Source organism: Phascolarctos cinereus, unplaced genomic scaffold, assembly GCF_003287225.1.
Source record: "Phascolarctos cinereus isolate Bilbo 61053 unplaced genomic scaffold, phaCin_HiC Scaffold_3;HRSCAF=262, whole genome shotgun sequence".
Classification (NCBI taxonomy): domain Eukaryota; kingdom Metazoa; phylum Chordata; class Mammalia; order Diprotodontia; family Phascolarctidae; genus Phascolarctos; species Phascolarctos cinereus.
The window spans coordinates 59,713,445-59,727,304 of record NW_027555736.1 but is presented as its reverse complement, the minus strand read 5'-3'; the positions used below and the strand labels follow the sequence as shown (position 1 = coordinate 59,727,304).

Below are 13,860 nucleotides of genomic sequence, written 5' to 3'. Positions count from 1 at the left end.
AGGTTTGGCTTGATGGCCTCAGAGGTCTCTTCTACATCTAAATGCATGATCCTTTGAGTAATTCAGTCACCAAGCCCAAATGAATTACATTCATAAGGTATTAAGAAAACTAGCAGGTGTGATTGGTGAGCCATTCAGTGATCTTTGAATGAGCATGTAAATGAATATTCGCAACCGTGCCCTAAACCCATAGTACATGGTATTGATAGCTTTCAGTCTGGTAGAATCCGTGCTTCGGCTATCCACACACACGCGCGCTCGTGCGTGCGTGCATGCAACACGCATGCACGTACGCTCATACATGTGGGTTCATTACCCGCACGCACTGGAGGAGGGGTGGGGGGCCTGGGTGGACCGCAGACACAGTTGCGCGCACCAGAATACCCCCTCCACGTGGTTTTCAGAGGGCGCCAACTCCGCCCCCGCCCCGCCCCCTGTCCGCCTTTTTTCCCGGGTCCTGCAGTCCACGCTGGGCAGTGCAAACCCTGAGGACCATGGAGGCAGCGGGGAGCGGTGCGGCCTTCTTCAAGAGAGGCAGCCTCTTCTGGTTCGCAGTGATCACGGTGGCCTTCGGTTACTACACGGTGAGTGGGGCTGCGGGGAGGAAGGAACGCCGCCAGGGAGGAGTGCAGGCGCATTCTGCCTCCCTCCCCACCCCAACACATACTGCCCCCGGGCCCGAGCCTCTGCGCACGCGCCCTTCACTCCAGGAACGGGTTAGTCCACTTTTCCTTAGGTAGGGGGTGGGAACTGTGTCCCGCGCTGACAAAGCTTTCAGGATGGAGGCGAAGGAAAAGAAAGGTTCGCAGCTGGCTGGCGTTCACTTACGGAGGGGCAGCCCGGTGGGCATGGTGATCACCGCCATGGGTCTGGGATACTTCACGGTAAGGATTGGCGAAATTTTAAAAGTCGTCCGAGCGGCGCAGGCGCACTGCTTTCCTCTCCTCTTGCATTTCTTGAGGTTCTTGCGCATGCGGGCATCTCCTTTCGCCTTCCTCCCCTTCCCATCCCTGTGTTGCCTCAGTTACCGGAGTCAGGATGAAGATGGGGTGGTGGAGCGCGTGTAAACGCTCACTGTGGACTCGGAGTGAGAAGGCTAGAGTTGGGGTGGGGGGAGAAGAGCTTTCTCTCCCACTGGCTGCATAATCCTGAACAAGACCCTTTCATGAATGCTTGTTGATTTGATTTTTCAATTCAACAATCCGACCTATAGCTTACTGGCTGTAGGTAAAATGGGCATAATACTTGCAGTACCTGCTTAACAGAGTGGTTGTGGAGAAATGGATTTGTCAGCATTCAGTTAAGCAGCAAGCATTTAGTAAGAGCCTACTGTGTGCCACGCAGTGAACTGAAAGGAAAAAGGAACTGCCCTTACAGATTTTACAGTTTAATAGAGGAGACAGCCTTAAAATTTTAGTGAACCATTATTGTGGAGGCTACCTGCTTGCCCAGTCCTTGCTATGTGAGGCTGACGACTTTGTGCAACTCTGCCTCATTTAAATGCAAATCACTCAGCAAGTCAAGACATCACTCCATGATGTCATTGGTCTTCTTTCAAAAGGAAGGATGGAGAAGAAGTTCTATGTGCCAAATACTTGAGCTAAATGCTGAGGATACAAAAGCATAAGTGAAGAAATTCACTATCCTTAAAGAGCTCACATGCTAACGGGGGAGGGGGGAAGACAAAACATATGCCCTGTCCGGGAGCAGTGGCAGAATTGATTTGATTATGGTTTCAGAACTGGAAAGGAAGTGGTTTGGGACAAGGTTATTCCAAGGTCCATGAAGGTTGGGGATGGGACAAGGTCATTTGAAGGTCCATGAGGCAGGTAGAGACCAGGTGAGGCAGGAGTAAAATGAAGACTGTTTTCAGCAAGCCTAATATAGTAGCCCCACATATGAGGCAGAGTAGGGAAAAAAATTTGTCTGGAAGCAGCAATCTCATGGAGGAGATAGGGAGTCTTAACCCGAGCCATAAAGGATGAATGGGATCTGGAGAGAGTAGGATTTGGCAGGAAAGGGAGATGGAGCAATCAAAAGTGAATACACATGAAGTATAATAGGTGGGGCCATTAACTGTTAAGAGGAGAAAAGGCTATAAAGTCTGGAAGATAGGTGGGGTCAGATTATAGGGGCTTTGAATGCTATGCTGAGGACTTTGGACATTATAATAGGCAGTAGTACTGGGATGTAAAAATGTTTTTTGTTATGCCTTCATTTTTGTACTATAGTATTTGATAGAATGGAATTTTACTTGTTAAGGTAGAATAGTGAGGGAGGACTTACTTTTTCAGTACTCCAGTTAAACTTATACATGGGAAAAGTAGATGGAAAAATATAACTTATGTTCAGTTCAACAAACATTGAGTTTCTGTTATGTTTAGAGCACTGTACTAGGTTCTGAGGGACATGTACAATTCAGATAAGACATGAATCTCATCGTCTACATGACATATATGTGGAAGCATACAAGTACATAGTTATCTTGACAGTTTACGAGATAGATAGAAAAACAAAATACTTGGGAAATTTGAGGGTAGAGAAAGTCAGTATAGGCAGAAACCACCAGAAGGCTTCATGGAAGCAGTACCGTTTGTAATAGGAAAGTCATCATCTCTTTCAGAAAGAAATTTGCCCAGGTTAACAACTACACTTCTGGAGGGTTGTTTAGTATCATCAAATTTAGTTTGGTCTAGCTTATCATTTTCAAGGGCCCACTGTTTCATGGGTACCTAGAATTCAAACCACATACATAGTGTTGCGCTTTTGCTGGAATTTTGGAATTTGGGACAAATGAGCTGGGACCTAATGGATTTTATTCAGAATTTCTGTGGTGATCTGATGTATGTTGGTAGAACTTATACAGATAAGGGGCAGTTCCTGCTTTGTAGAGTCTTCTTTTACAGCCAGTCTCTTAAAAGGGAAAGTTTCCATGGCTATCAGGTGGCCTAATGTGTATTCTGTTCCTTTTCTGCTTCTTTTTCAGTGGGTAGCCTTCTGGCCTCAGAGCATCCCCTGTCAGAAACTTGGACCTCTCGGGCTCTTTACTCAGTACTTGGTGGATAACCATCTAGTACTCATTCGTAACATGTAAGTGAGATCTGGAAAAAAATAGATGTTGACTGTGCAGTATTTTACTGAAGATGGAAGGCCTGTATCACTAGTCTTCTGCATTTTAATCTTTGACCAACATCTATTTTCCAATTAGCTAGCATCTTTCCTTTCACATTTCTGTGACAGAATTCACTTATCGGAAAAGTCCATCTAAAATCAGCACTGGCTTTCTGTTTTAGGTATTGGTTTGCCTGGTTGATTCATGTGGGAGAAGCCATATATGCTCTGATACTGTGCAGGTAAGTGGTTAGAATTTTCTTTAATCCCAACTTCCTGTTTTTCCTTTAATTCACTGAAATTGGAAATAAATCAAGTTAAAGTGAGCTATTCTTAGGTGATGCAGTTAATTCTTCTGATGTGAAGGATAATGATCAGTGTTTTAAGGGGAGATTAGAGTTCATATGAAAAGGTGATAGAATTTAGAGGTTTTCTAGTCCAACCCACTCATTTTACCAATGAGGAAACTGAGGCCAAAAAAAGGATTAAGAGACTTGGCTAATGGTCATACATTTACCAAGTAGCAGAACAGGGATCTGAACCCAGACCCTCAACTCCAAATCCAGTGCTCTTTCTTTTATACCATCCTTGACCATTCAGGACCGTGGGTAAAGAATGAAAGCCTAAGTTCCTTTCAAAATAATAGCTATTTTGCACAAAATTTGGAAAAGATATTTAGTTTAGGAATCAATCTACTAATAATTTTTTATATTAGCATTGGTACAGCTGCAAACTATTCATAGCTTGAAGTCACTAAATAGCAGTTTGTTTTTCTCTCCTTGATTCTTTCCTCTTTCCTCCCTCTCTCTTTTACTCATTTCTTTTCTTCCTCTCTCCTTCCCTCACTCCCATCTTACTTTCTTTCTTCCTTTCTCTTCTTTCCTCCCTTCTTTTTCATTCTTTCCTTCCTTCTTTTCTTTCTTTCTTTGTTGGTTTCTTTCTTTCTCTCATTCTTTCTTGGTGAGCTATCATTACCTCACATCACAAATTAGATTTAGGCCACCTGCTTCCCACAATTTGCTAGCCCACGTACTAAGAAAAAATGTTTTCAGCCATTTGAAAGGTTAGAATTTTGGAGTCAGATCTCTTAATTTGATTGAAATATGGAAAAAGAACAAGACACTGTTCCTATATACTCAGAACTTCATGGTTGCATCTGTAATACAGATACCTTGTGTGACTAGATTATCTGGTTATGAAAATCTCTTAAAATTATCAAATGATTCAAGCAAGTAAGTACAAGTGGTACTAGCAGATTTTGTAGATAAACTATGCCCAGATCATCACATATCCCATTATATTGATTTTAAAAATACATCCTAAGCAAAATATGGGGTTGCCAAAAAAAAATTCAAAATGGCTTTCATCTGAATGTTTTTTTTTAATCTAAAAAATGGCCAAGAAAATATGTTTAATTGGTATCATTAAATCTCTGCAGAATAAATGCTGCCTTCATTTGGATCTTTATGTTTATAAAAGAATCCTAACTGTTGGATGTAGAACCCTTTATACAAAATGAAAATGATCATGTTTCTAATGTTGTCCTTTTTTTTCATGCAGTAAAAAGGGTATCACAGATGGCTGGGCTCGACTGTTATGGTTCCTGCAAACATTCCTCTTTGGGATTGCTTCTCTCTCTGTCTTACTTGCATATAAACCTTACCATCACAAAAAAAAGTAAAGAAGAAATTAAAGGAGTTTTTTGTACATTGTATATTCATTCCTACTTTGTCTAAGTCTTTTTTAAAAATAATTTACTGTTTTCTTGACATTTCAGAAAATGTCTATACTGTGAATAGGTTTGGTTGCTTTTCTCTGATCTTAAAACTCTTTCGTCATCATGCACAATAACCGATGATTTTTATCACCTCTGACCAGAAGCTGCCTGACTAGGTTTATTGAATTCCATGTAGCTCAGCAAACATTTATTGAATACCTGTAGTATGCAAGGCACAATATGAATTAAGATTGGCCCTAGAGTCGGGAGGACCTGAGTTCAAATTGATCTTCAGACACTTGACACTTACTAGCTGTATGACCCTGGGCAAGTCACTTAACCTTGTTTGCCTTAGTTTCCTCATCTGCAAAATGAGCTGGAGAAGGAAATGGCAAACCACTCTAGTATCTTTGCCAAGAAAACAACCAAATGGGATCGCAAAGAGTGGGACACAACTAATCAACTAAACGACAATTCCATTCAGGGTTTTTATAGTCTAATAGAAGAGATAAGACACATACAAAACTCAATTAACACTTCTGGGCCTGTAAAATGAAGGGGTTATACATGATGATTTTTTTTAAATTCTCAACTTTACAAACACGGAATGAGCACTTCCACATACATCGTGGAACAGAAAGAGAGCATCGTATGTGAAATTGTGAATTGATTATGTGGAGCTGGTTTTTCATTTTAAACATGTAATAAATTCAAAATATAAATTTCAAAGTGGTTCTGATTGTTTGCTATTCCTTCTGGATTTCCTTCTGTTCTCACTTTTGGGGCAGGGAAAGGAGCCTTAAACTATCCTTTTCTTCCTCCTACCTCTTCTTCTTTATAATAAATATTCATATAACATTGTGCAACAATCAACTTTGATAGACTTGGCTTTTCTTAGCAATGCAATGATCTAAGACAATTCCAAAAGACTCATAATAGAAAATGCTATCCACCTCCAGGGAAAGAACTATGGAGTCTGAATGCAGATCAAATTGTACTATTTTTACTCTTTTTATTTTTTCTTTCTCATGTCTTTTCCATTTTGTTCTGATTCTTCTTTTACAGTATGACTAATGTGGAAACGTGTCTAATGTGTTGTACACATAATCTATATCAGATTGCTTGCTATCTTGGGGAGGGGGGAAGGAAGGGAGGAAAAAAAATTTGGAACTCAAAATGTTATCAAACTGAATGTTGAAAACTGTCTTTGCATGTAATTGAAAAAAAATACTAATAAGGGGGGAAAAATATTCATAGTCAAGCTAAACAAATTTCTGCATTGGCCATGTCCCAAAATAGTTGTCTCATTCTGCACCTTAGATCCATCGCTTCTCTGAGGAGGTGGGTAGCATGCTTCCTCCACCATCTTCTGAAATTGTGGTTAGTCACTATGCTGATCAAATTTCTTAAGTTTTTCAGAGTTGTTTGTCTTTACCATGTTGTTGTTATTGTATAAATTGTGCTCTGGGTTTTGCTCACCTCACTCTGTATGAGCTTGTACAAGTGTCTCTAGTATTCCCTGAAACCATTACTTTCATGATTCTCATGGTACAATTTTACCATTATATTAATGTATCATAATTTGTTCAGCCATTCACCACTTTATGGATACCCCCTTAATTTCTATTTATTTGTCATTACAGTAAGAGGTCCTATAAACATTTTTGTCTTTATGGGTCTTTTTATTAAACTTATTTTTAAAAAAATATCCTTTGGGGCATATGCCTAATAGTGGAATTTCTGGATCAAAGAGTGAGGCATAGTTTAATACATTTTGAAGCATAATTGGAAATTGCTTTCCAAAATGGAGGGACCAATTCATAGCTCTGTCAGGAGTGCACTTATCCTCTAATATTTGTCATTTTTCTTTGTGTGTATATCTATATTGCTAGTCTGATAGTTGTTAGGTGGAACTTCAGGATTATTTCATTTTACATTTATGTAATTATTAGTGATTTCAGCATTGTTTTTCATGATTATTGTTAGCTTGGATTGTGCCTTTGACTAGCATTTTATAGCTTTTACTGTTATCTTCAGTTGTGTTGTTATAACTCATATATATGTGTGTGTGTATATATATATATATATATATATATATATATATATATATGTTACATATATATGTAAGAATTCCTTTTTCAACATCCTAGCAGTGAACAATGATCGTCAAACTTTAACCTGGAGACCTTCCAGCGAGGTGTGACCCTCTTCTTCCTGAGGCAGCTGACTTCGCTCTTGGAGAAGTCTTAATTGTTAGGAAGTCTTTCCTTGCATGGAATTGAAATCAACCTCTTTCCACTTGCCTTCTTTTGCCTTCCTTCTTGGCCAAGGAGAACAATCCAATCCTGCTTCCATATGATAGCCCTTCAAATTTCAAATTCCTAAAGACAACCCCTCCTTATACTTCCTCCTGGATTTCCCTCTTCCTGTTCATGGCACTATCATTAATGTCATCATGTTTGGAGACTGTGGAGTCATCTCTGACTCTTTTTCCTCTCTCAGTCTCCACCTCCAATCAGTAGCCAACGTTTCTTCATCACAGCCTTCCTTTTCTTCCAACTGCCAACATCTTAATTTAGACTCCCATTGATCAGATCATCCTTCCCCCATCAAAGCCTTCAATAGTTCTCCATAGTCTTCAGAATAGAATATAAACATACTAGTCTGTAATTCAAAGATCTGGTCCTGACTTCATGTTTTAGGTTTCGTCACTCACTATTGTCTTCTAGCCATTTAGGACCACTTTTTATTTCCTAAAATGTTATCTGGCTTTCCTGCCTTTGCTTACAGAATAGCAGGCATTTATCTAGTACTTGCAGTTTACAAAGTCTTTTACGTACATTATCTCCTCAGATCTTGACATTATAGCCCTCTTATCTTTGCCTTTTGAAAATTCTACCTTTCCTTCTCTACTTTTGCTATCTCTTACTTTGCAGATCTCCTCCCCCATACCCCAAGGAAATTATTATTTCCTCCCCTAAGCTTCTATATCACTTACATTGTATTATCCATTTGGATGACTACACATACACACACACACTTACAAGTTTTAAAGTCATTTATCTCCCCTACTAGATACCAAACTCCTTGAGGCCAAGGACAATAAAGGCAGCTAAGTATAAAGTATTAAACTTGGCTTTTACTTCCAGTTCTACTTATTACCTGTGTTACCTTTGGCAAGCAACTTTAAGGGTTTTTAAAATGGGATAATAATATTTGCACTAAAACAACAAAATAGAAAACTTGCCCTTTAGGGTTATTATGAAGATCAAATGACGATGTACATAAAGTCCTATTGTACAACTTTGAGCAACTTTTGCACAAAGGTGGTACTCAAGTGGACATTCAAGGAATGAATGTGTTTATATATTTTTGCCTTATAATTTACAACTCAAGCTTTGACTCTTTTTGTTCAGAATCCGTGGATTTCCTTCCCTTATAGCCCCATCCATCTCAAGTCCTTGAAGGAATGGAGAATATATAATAAAACTGAATTGAATGTTTTTTTAGTGTTGTGACCTAATTTAGAGTTTCCTCTTTGGGGCAAACATGCTATTTTTTTGTTTTATGTTTAATAAAGTGCCTCACGTGAAAATGTCTTCTTGTGATTTGAGTGTTTTTCTTGTAGTGATGAAATGCCACTGATCCAGCCCTCTGACACCCTGTTTGTTCCTCTTGCCACTTAAAGGGCTCTATTTACAAACCACAGGTATATTTACACATCCCTAATTACAATATAAATATGTATATTAGAACATGACATCAGATGTTGGACTAGTTCCCACTACTCACTGACTTGGGAGATACAAAATATTAAACAGTTATAGAGTAGGTTTCTTCACAATTTGAAAAAGCTTTTCTTCAAATGATAACTTTTTTTTTCACAAAGCTTGCATTATCCATTAAATGGTACATTGCAAAGGAAGGAAATACAAACTGAAAATGAAATAAATAACTCTCTCACCTCAACTCTAGTGTTAGGGTTCACTTTATAAGACTTTACAATCTTCATAGGCATTCACAACATACTGTTTAATAAAAATTTCCTTTGAGCTATGCTAATGAAATTTAGCAGATAGTATATCTGTAGAGCAAAGGTTCAAGGAGAAACTACCTTTTGAAGAAAGCATAGGGTAGTTGAGAATAATTTTATTTCCTTTTCCAACACGTAGCTATTACCAAGAAATTGTACAAGCTAGTTTGAACAAACTTACTGGGGTACATTGCTACGTATCCATAGAAAATTTCCATTGCTTTAGGCAGAAAAAAAAAACAATTGTCAGGCTCAAGACACAAATTGGGGAATGGGAACTGTACTGACACCCTCAAATTCAAAATTGCTTTTTTTTTTTCATCCTAAGGGCTTTATAATGGCAGATCAGCCAGTGGATGCAGAAAGACTACTTAAAGTGAAATAATAGAAAGGATTGCATTATACCCTCTTTCTTTCGGGGTCTGTTTGTCTGAAGGCTGGGTTATAGAGCAGAGCTACTATAATTGAAAAACAAAAAATGTTTATTCTACCATAGCTTTCCTGGACCATTACCTCTGCCACTCTATTCTAGTATTCCATGACCTGAATGTGATCGCTGTTAGTTTTTCTTTCTTGCCATGTAGAATAAGGATATGATTTATCTCAGTAAAGCATGGACTATTTTTCTTCTTCCTTGGGAGACACCCATTAATCACCTTGTCTGAGAATGGCTTGGAAATTTGGCAACAATGCATAGATGTAGGTTAGGGATAGGGAACCTGCAGCCTCAAGGCCACATGTAGCCTTCTAGGTCTCAAACCTAGCCGTTTGACTGCATCTAAACTTTTTGTGCCTTTTTGTTAAGGAGATTTGTTCTGTGAAGTTTGAATGCAGTTAAATGGCCACGCTTGAGGACCTAGAAGGCCACAGGTTCCCCAACCCTGGTGTAGGTGATGGTCTGCATCCCTAGTGCCTTCCTGAGTGCCTGCCTGTAGTGAACACTTCATAAGTCCTTATTAAATGAATGAGTCTGATATTTGTATTATTAATTATTTAAAATGTTCAACATGCAATCTTCACTTGCTCTTTTTTCCAGTAGTGGATTTGTGTTGATCTATCTAAACTCTCTTCCTACCCTAGTCTTATGATGAGTGGCAGACATTTAGAATATGGCTGATTGACGTTAGAGGATGCACCCTCTGATCTTGGAATAGAGTGAAGCAAATTGAGATCTTAGAGTCAGAAGGAACTGATTCTACAGTGGGAGAGGGGCTTCTGATTCAAGGTGCCACAGGCAATAAGCAGAGTCTCAAACCTAGGCCCTCTAACACCAAATCCAGTGTTTCTTCTACCTTCTCATCACTGCCTCTTATGGAAGAGCAAGAGCAAAGGCGAGATGCTGGCCATAAGCTTCTCAAGGCTGGAAGGGACATAACTCAACTAGTGCTTAATAATGTTTAAAAGTTTCCCATCTGGCTATATTCCTCTGGATTTCTCCATTATATCCTAGGTACCCATCAATCATGTCAGATCACTTCAGCCCTGCAACTCACACCTCATCAGTACCTGATGCCCCTGGGGTCCCTTCCTCTGATTTGGAGGGGGGAGAGCTCCTCCACCTAAGGAGAGGCCCCAGGCGAACCCTTATTTTCCCACCCAGCTGAACTGTTCTAGACTGTTCCATCATACCACCCCACCTTTTGCTCTCCCCAACTTTTCAGCCTCCTTTTGTAGGTTTTCTCTCCCCTCCCATTAGATTGTAAATTCCTTGAGGGCAGGGACTGTCTTTTGCCTCTTCATATGCCAGGTGCTTAGAACACATAGTAGGTGCTTAATAAATGTGTATTGATTGATTGAGGGCAGAAATTGTCTATCTTTTTCATATTTGTATCCTCAGCACTTAGCACAGAGCCTGGCACATCTAGGTGCTTAATGTCTCTTTGTGGCCTGCTATGACTTTGGAATTCAACATAGTAAGTCCTTTATTTTCTCCATATATTTAAAATATCTTTTTTAAAAGGAACGTTTATGCCAGAAACAAGGACATATGAGAGGAAAGAAGAGATGGGAAATACGGCACTTACATAAAATTTCAAAGTGATTGGTGTATACATTGAAGAGAAAAATCAGAATTTTATAAGCTCTTAGTCATTCTCCATTTTGCTTAAGTAGCAGCCCCTCTGGGTTACTCTCCCAATTTGCACTCACATTCGTAGTTGAATCCTCAGAGAAGTGAATGAATATCATCTCCACAATTCGAGGGTCCAGGGTCCTAAAACTATAGCTAACAAGCCTCCAACAGTGTGTTTTGCTTTAACAGCCAAGAGACATGATTAACTGAAAGCAAAGGCGTTTACTGAGATGACATAGTGAAAACAGTAGCTACAAACCAATCGCTCCTAAAATCTGCACTGAACTCTCCCACAAATACAGTAAACATCCATGAGAAGGAGGGGAACAAATGGGTAGTATGCTGATAGTGTAGAACTCACAGAGACCATATGGCCAAGACAACGAGGGTTCTACGGGACCTCAACCTCTATTCCCCATCGAGCTCTTGCAAAGCTTCTCCTCCTCAGAGTCTCTGCTAGATGACTTGCTTAGCTAGGGGTCCCAGTGTCTGCTCCTCTCTGCAACCTGACTCTCTATTTCAGGGGCTAGGTCTCTCAATTCTATGGCTGGCTCACATCTGCTGCCAAAAGTTCCCTTCTTGAAACTGCTTGAACATTGCCTCTTTATGTCTTCATGGTGTGGGTTTCTACTCCCTAATACATTCAACCTATCCTATGGGGCAAATAGCTCTGATGGCCAATGGGAGTAGGGAGTAAGGAGAAAATAAAATCTCCCTCTCTCCCACCCCCACCCCGAAACCCCCAGTACTACCCTCTAATATAGGCATAGTGATCTTTTTTTTTGAACAGTTGCTTTTTAAATTTTATTCCCCTCCAACTTAACAGTATTCTATTTTTTCAAATTACTTGTAAAGATAAGTTTTCAACATTCACTTTTATATTTTGAGTTTGAAATTTTTTCTCCCTCCCTCCCCCTCCACCCTCCGCAAGATAACATGCAATATGATATAGACTACACATGTACAATCATATTAAACATATTTCCACATTAGTCATGTTGTGAAAGAAGAATCAGAACAGAAGGGAGAAACCAGGAGAAAGAAAAAAAATTAGTATGCTTTGATCTGCATTCAGACTCCATAGTTCTTTCTCTGGATGTCGTTAGCATTTTCCATCATGAGTCTTTGGAATTGTCTTAGATCATTGTACTTCTGAGAAGAGCTAAGTCTATCAAAGTTGGTCATCACACAATATTGCTGTTACTGTGTACAATGTTCTCCTAGTTCTGCTCACTTCACTCAGTATCAGTTCATGTTAAGTCTTTCCAGGTTTTTCTGAAGTCTGCCTGCTCATCATTTCTTATAGCACAATAGTATTCCATTACATTCATATACCACAACTTGTTCAGCCATTTCCCAATAGATGGGCATCCCTCAATTTCCAGTTCTTTGCCAATATAAAAAGAGCCTCTATAAATATTTTTGTACAGATGAGTATTTTTCCCTTTTTTTATGATCTCTTTGGGATACAGACCTAGAAATGGTATTGCTGGGTCAAAGAGTATGCACAGTTTTATAGCCCTTTGAGCATAGTTCCAAATTGCTCTTCAGAATGGTTAGATAAGGCATAATGATCTTTTCCCACAAAGCTGCTACCTTCAACTCTCATAATTGTATTCCAGGGTTAGCTGTATAAGAACGCCTTAGTTATTTAACGACCAGTTTTCAACCAAAACACATTAACATCTCCTTGTCTGGGATTTCGTGGAGGGAGAATGGTGGTGTGATGGGCTGGGGAACCAATTCAGCCCCTTACATTTAAGTATTATTACTTTAAGGCTCTTTTTGAAATTAGTAAAAATGGTTCAAAGTATTCATATCTGATGACGCTGACTGTCCTCTATGATTCTTCAGGATCAGGAAATCTGTTTTGCTTGTGATTATTTAATTTTCTGTACTATCCTCCCTCTTGTTTCCCTGTTAAGTCTGACATACCTCTATATCAAACGATTTATGTATATGTGCGTGTGTTTAATCCTTTGTCTATTTCAGATGAGAGGTTATCCGATGCCTACGCACTCCTTTTCCTCCAAGTTTCTGTACTCTTCTCACACACCACTCCCCCCTCCTTTTTATACTGGTGTGTTCTTTTTATCCTATCTTCTCTTTCTCCTTTTCAAACCCACAGAAAAGAACCAGTGCTCTCACAGGACCTCCATTTCTCTTACTTAACTCCCTCCATACCTTTTGAAGACATAGAGGGTCTGAAGGGACACTTCCTGGCATCCAGAATACAAAACGACCAAGAACAGCTTTAGCTTCTCTTGGCGATCCAATAGCTTGGCTGTTGGACCATGATAGGCAACTCAGAAGCAGGAAAACTTCAATCAACTAAGTCAATTTTCCAAGTATTCAATGCATATTATTGTTGAATAGCATTCCCCAACTGTAGCTAAATAATGTTCTTTTTGTTAACTGTTGAATGACTTACAAGCATCTCATTTCATTCCAATATTGAACCTACACTACCAGGAGACTGGATTAAGTCAGACCTAGCCCAGAACACAACTGACAAAATGTAAGTAATTATTATCTTTGTTTTATTATTTGTTACTCCATTAAAGAAATTTTAACACCAGTACACTTCTTGTTTACTTAAGACAGATTAAGGAGTTTTACAGAGAGAGGAATGAATTAAAACTTATGGGAAGAGAATTTCTCTAGTTTATTTAATAAATAATAATTAATTGATTAAGTTGTCAAAGCTAACTGATTAATGAGAAATGTGATTTCAGTAATTAAAGAGGAATTAATCAGAACAAGATCACAGAATTTGTGATTTATAGTCTGGAATTGTGAGTTGCCTTGAGCATGTAAGAACTTTCTTTATGCATGTGCTAGGTCTTTATAAGTATGTGCCCAGTTTCCCCCACAGATGCTAAATATATTGGTGGGAAAATATGACCCAAATTTATATGTGAACTGTAA

At 39.1% G+C, this 13,860-nt stretch overlaps 1 protein-coding gene across 2 annotated transcripts; it reads left to right on the top strand.

Annotated features, from left to right (window-relative positions):
• The first annotated feature begins 314 nt into the window (after nt 1-314).
• On the top strand, nt 315-5,557 carry TMEM254 (transmembrane protein 254). Of its 2 annotated transcripts, none has more exons than XM_021006190.2 (4): nt 315-584; nt 2,987-3,090; nt 3,294-3,353; nt 4,672-5,557. In XM_021006190.2, exons 1-4 carry the CDS (start codon nt 495-497, stop codon nt 4,790-4,792), a joined length of 375 nt encoding a protein of 124 aa, XP_020861849.1. In that variant the 5' UTR covers nt 315-494; the 3' UTR covers nt 4,793-5,557. The 2 variants fall into 2 exon arrangements, with proteins under 2 accessions (XP_020861849.1, XP_020861850.1); XM_021006191.2 differs by lacking the exon at nt 315-584 and adding an exon at nt 702-884.
• The last annotated feature ends 8,303 nt before the right edge of the window (nt 5,558-13,860 follow it).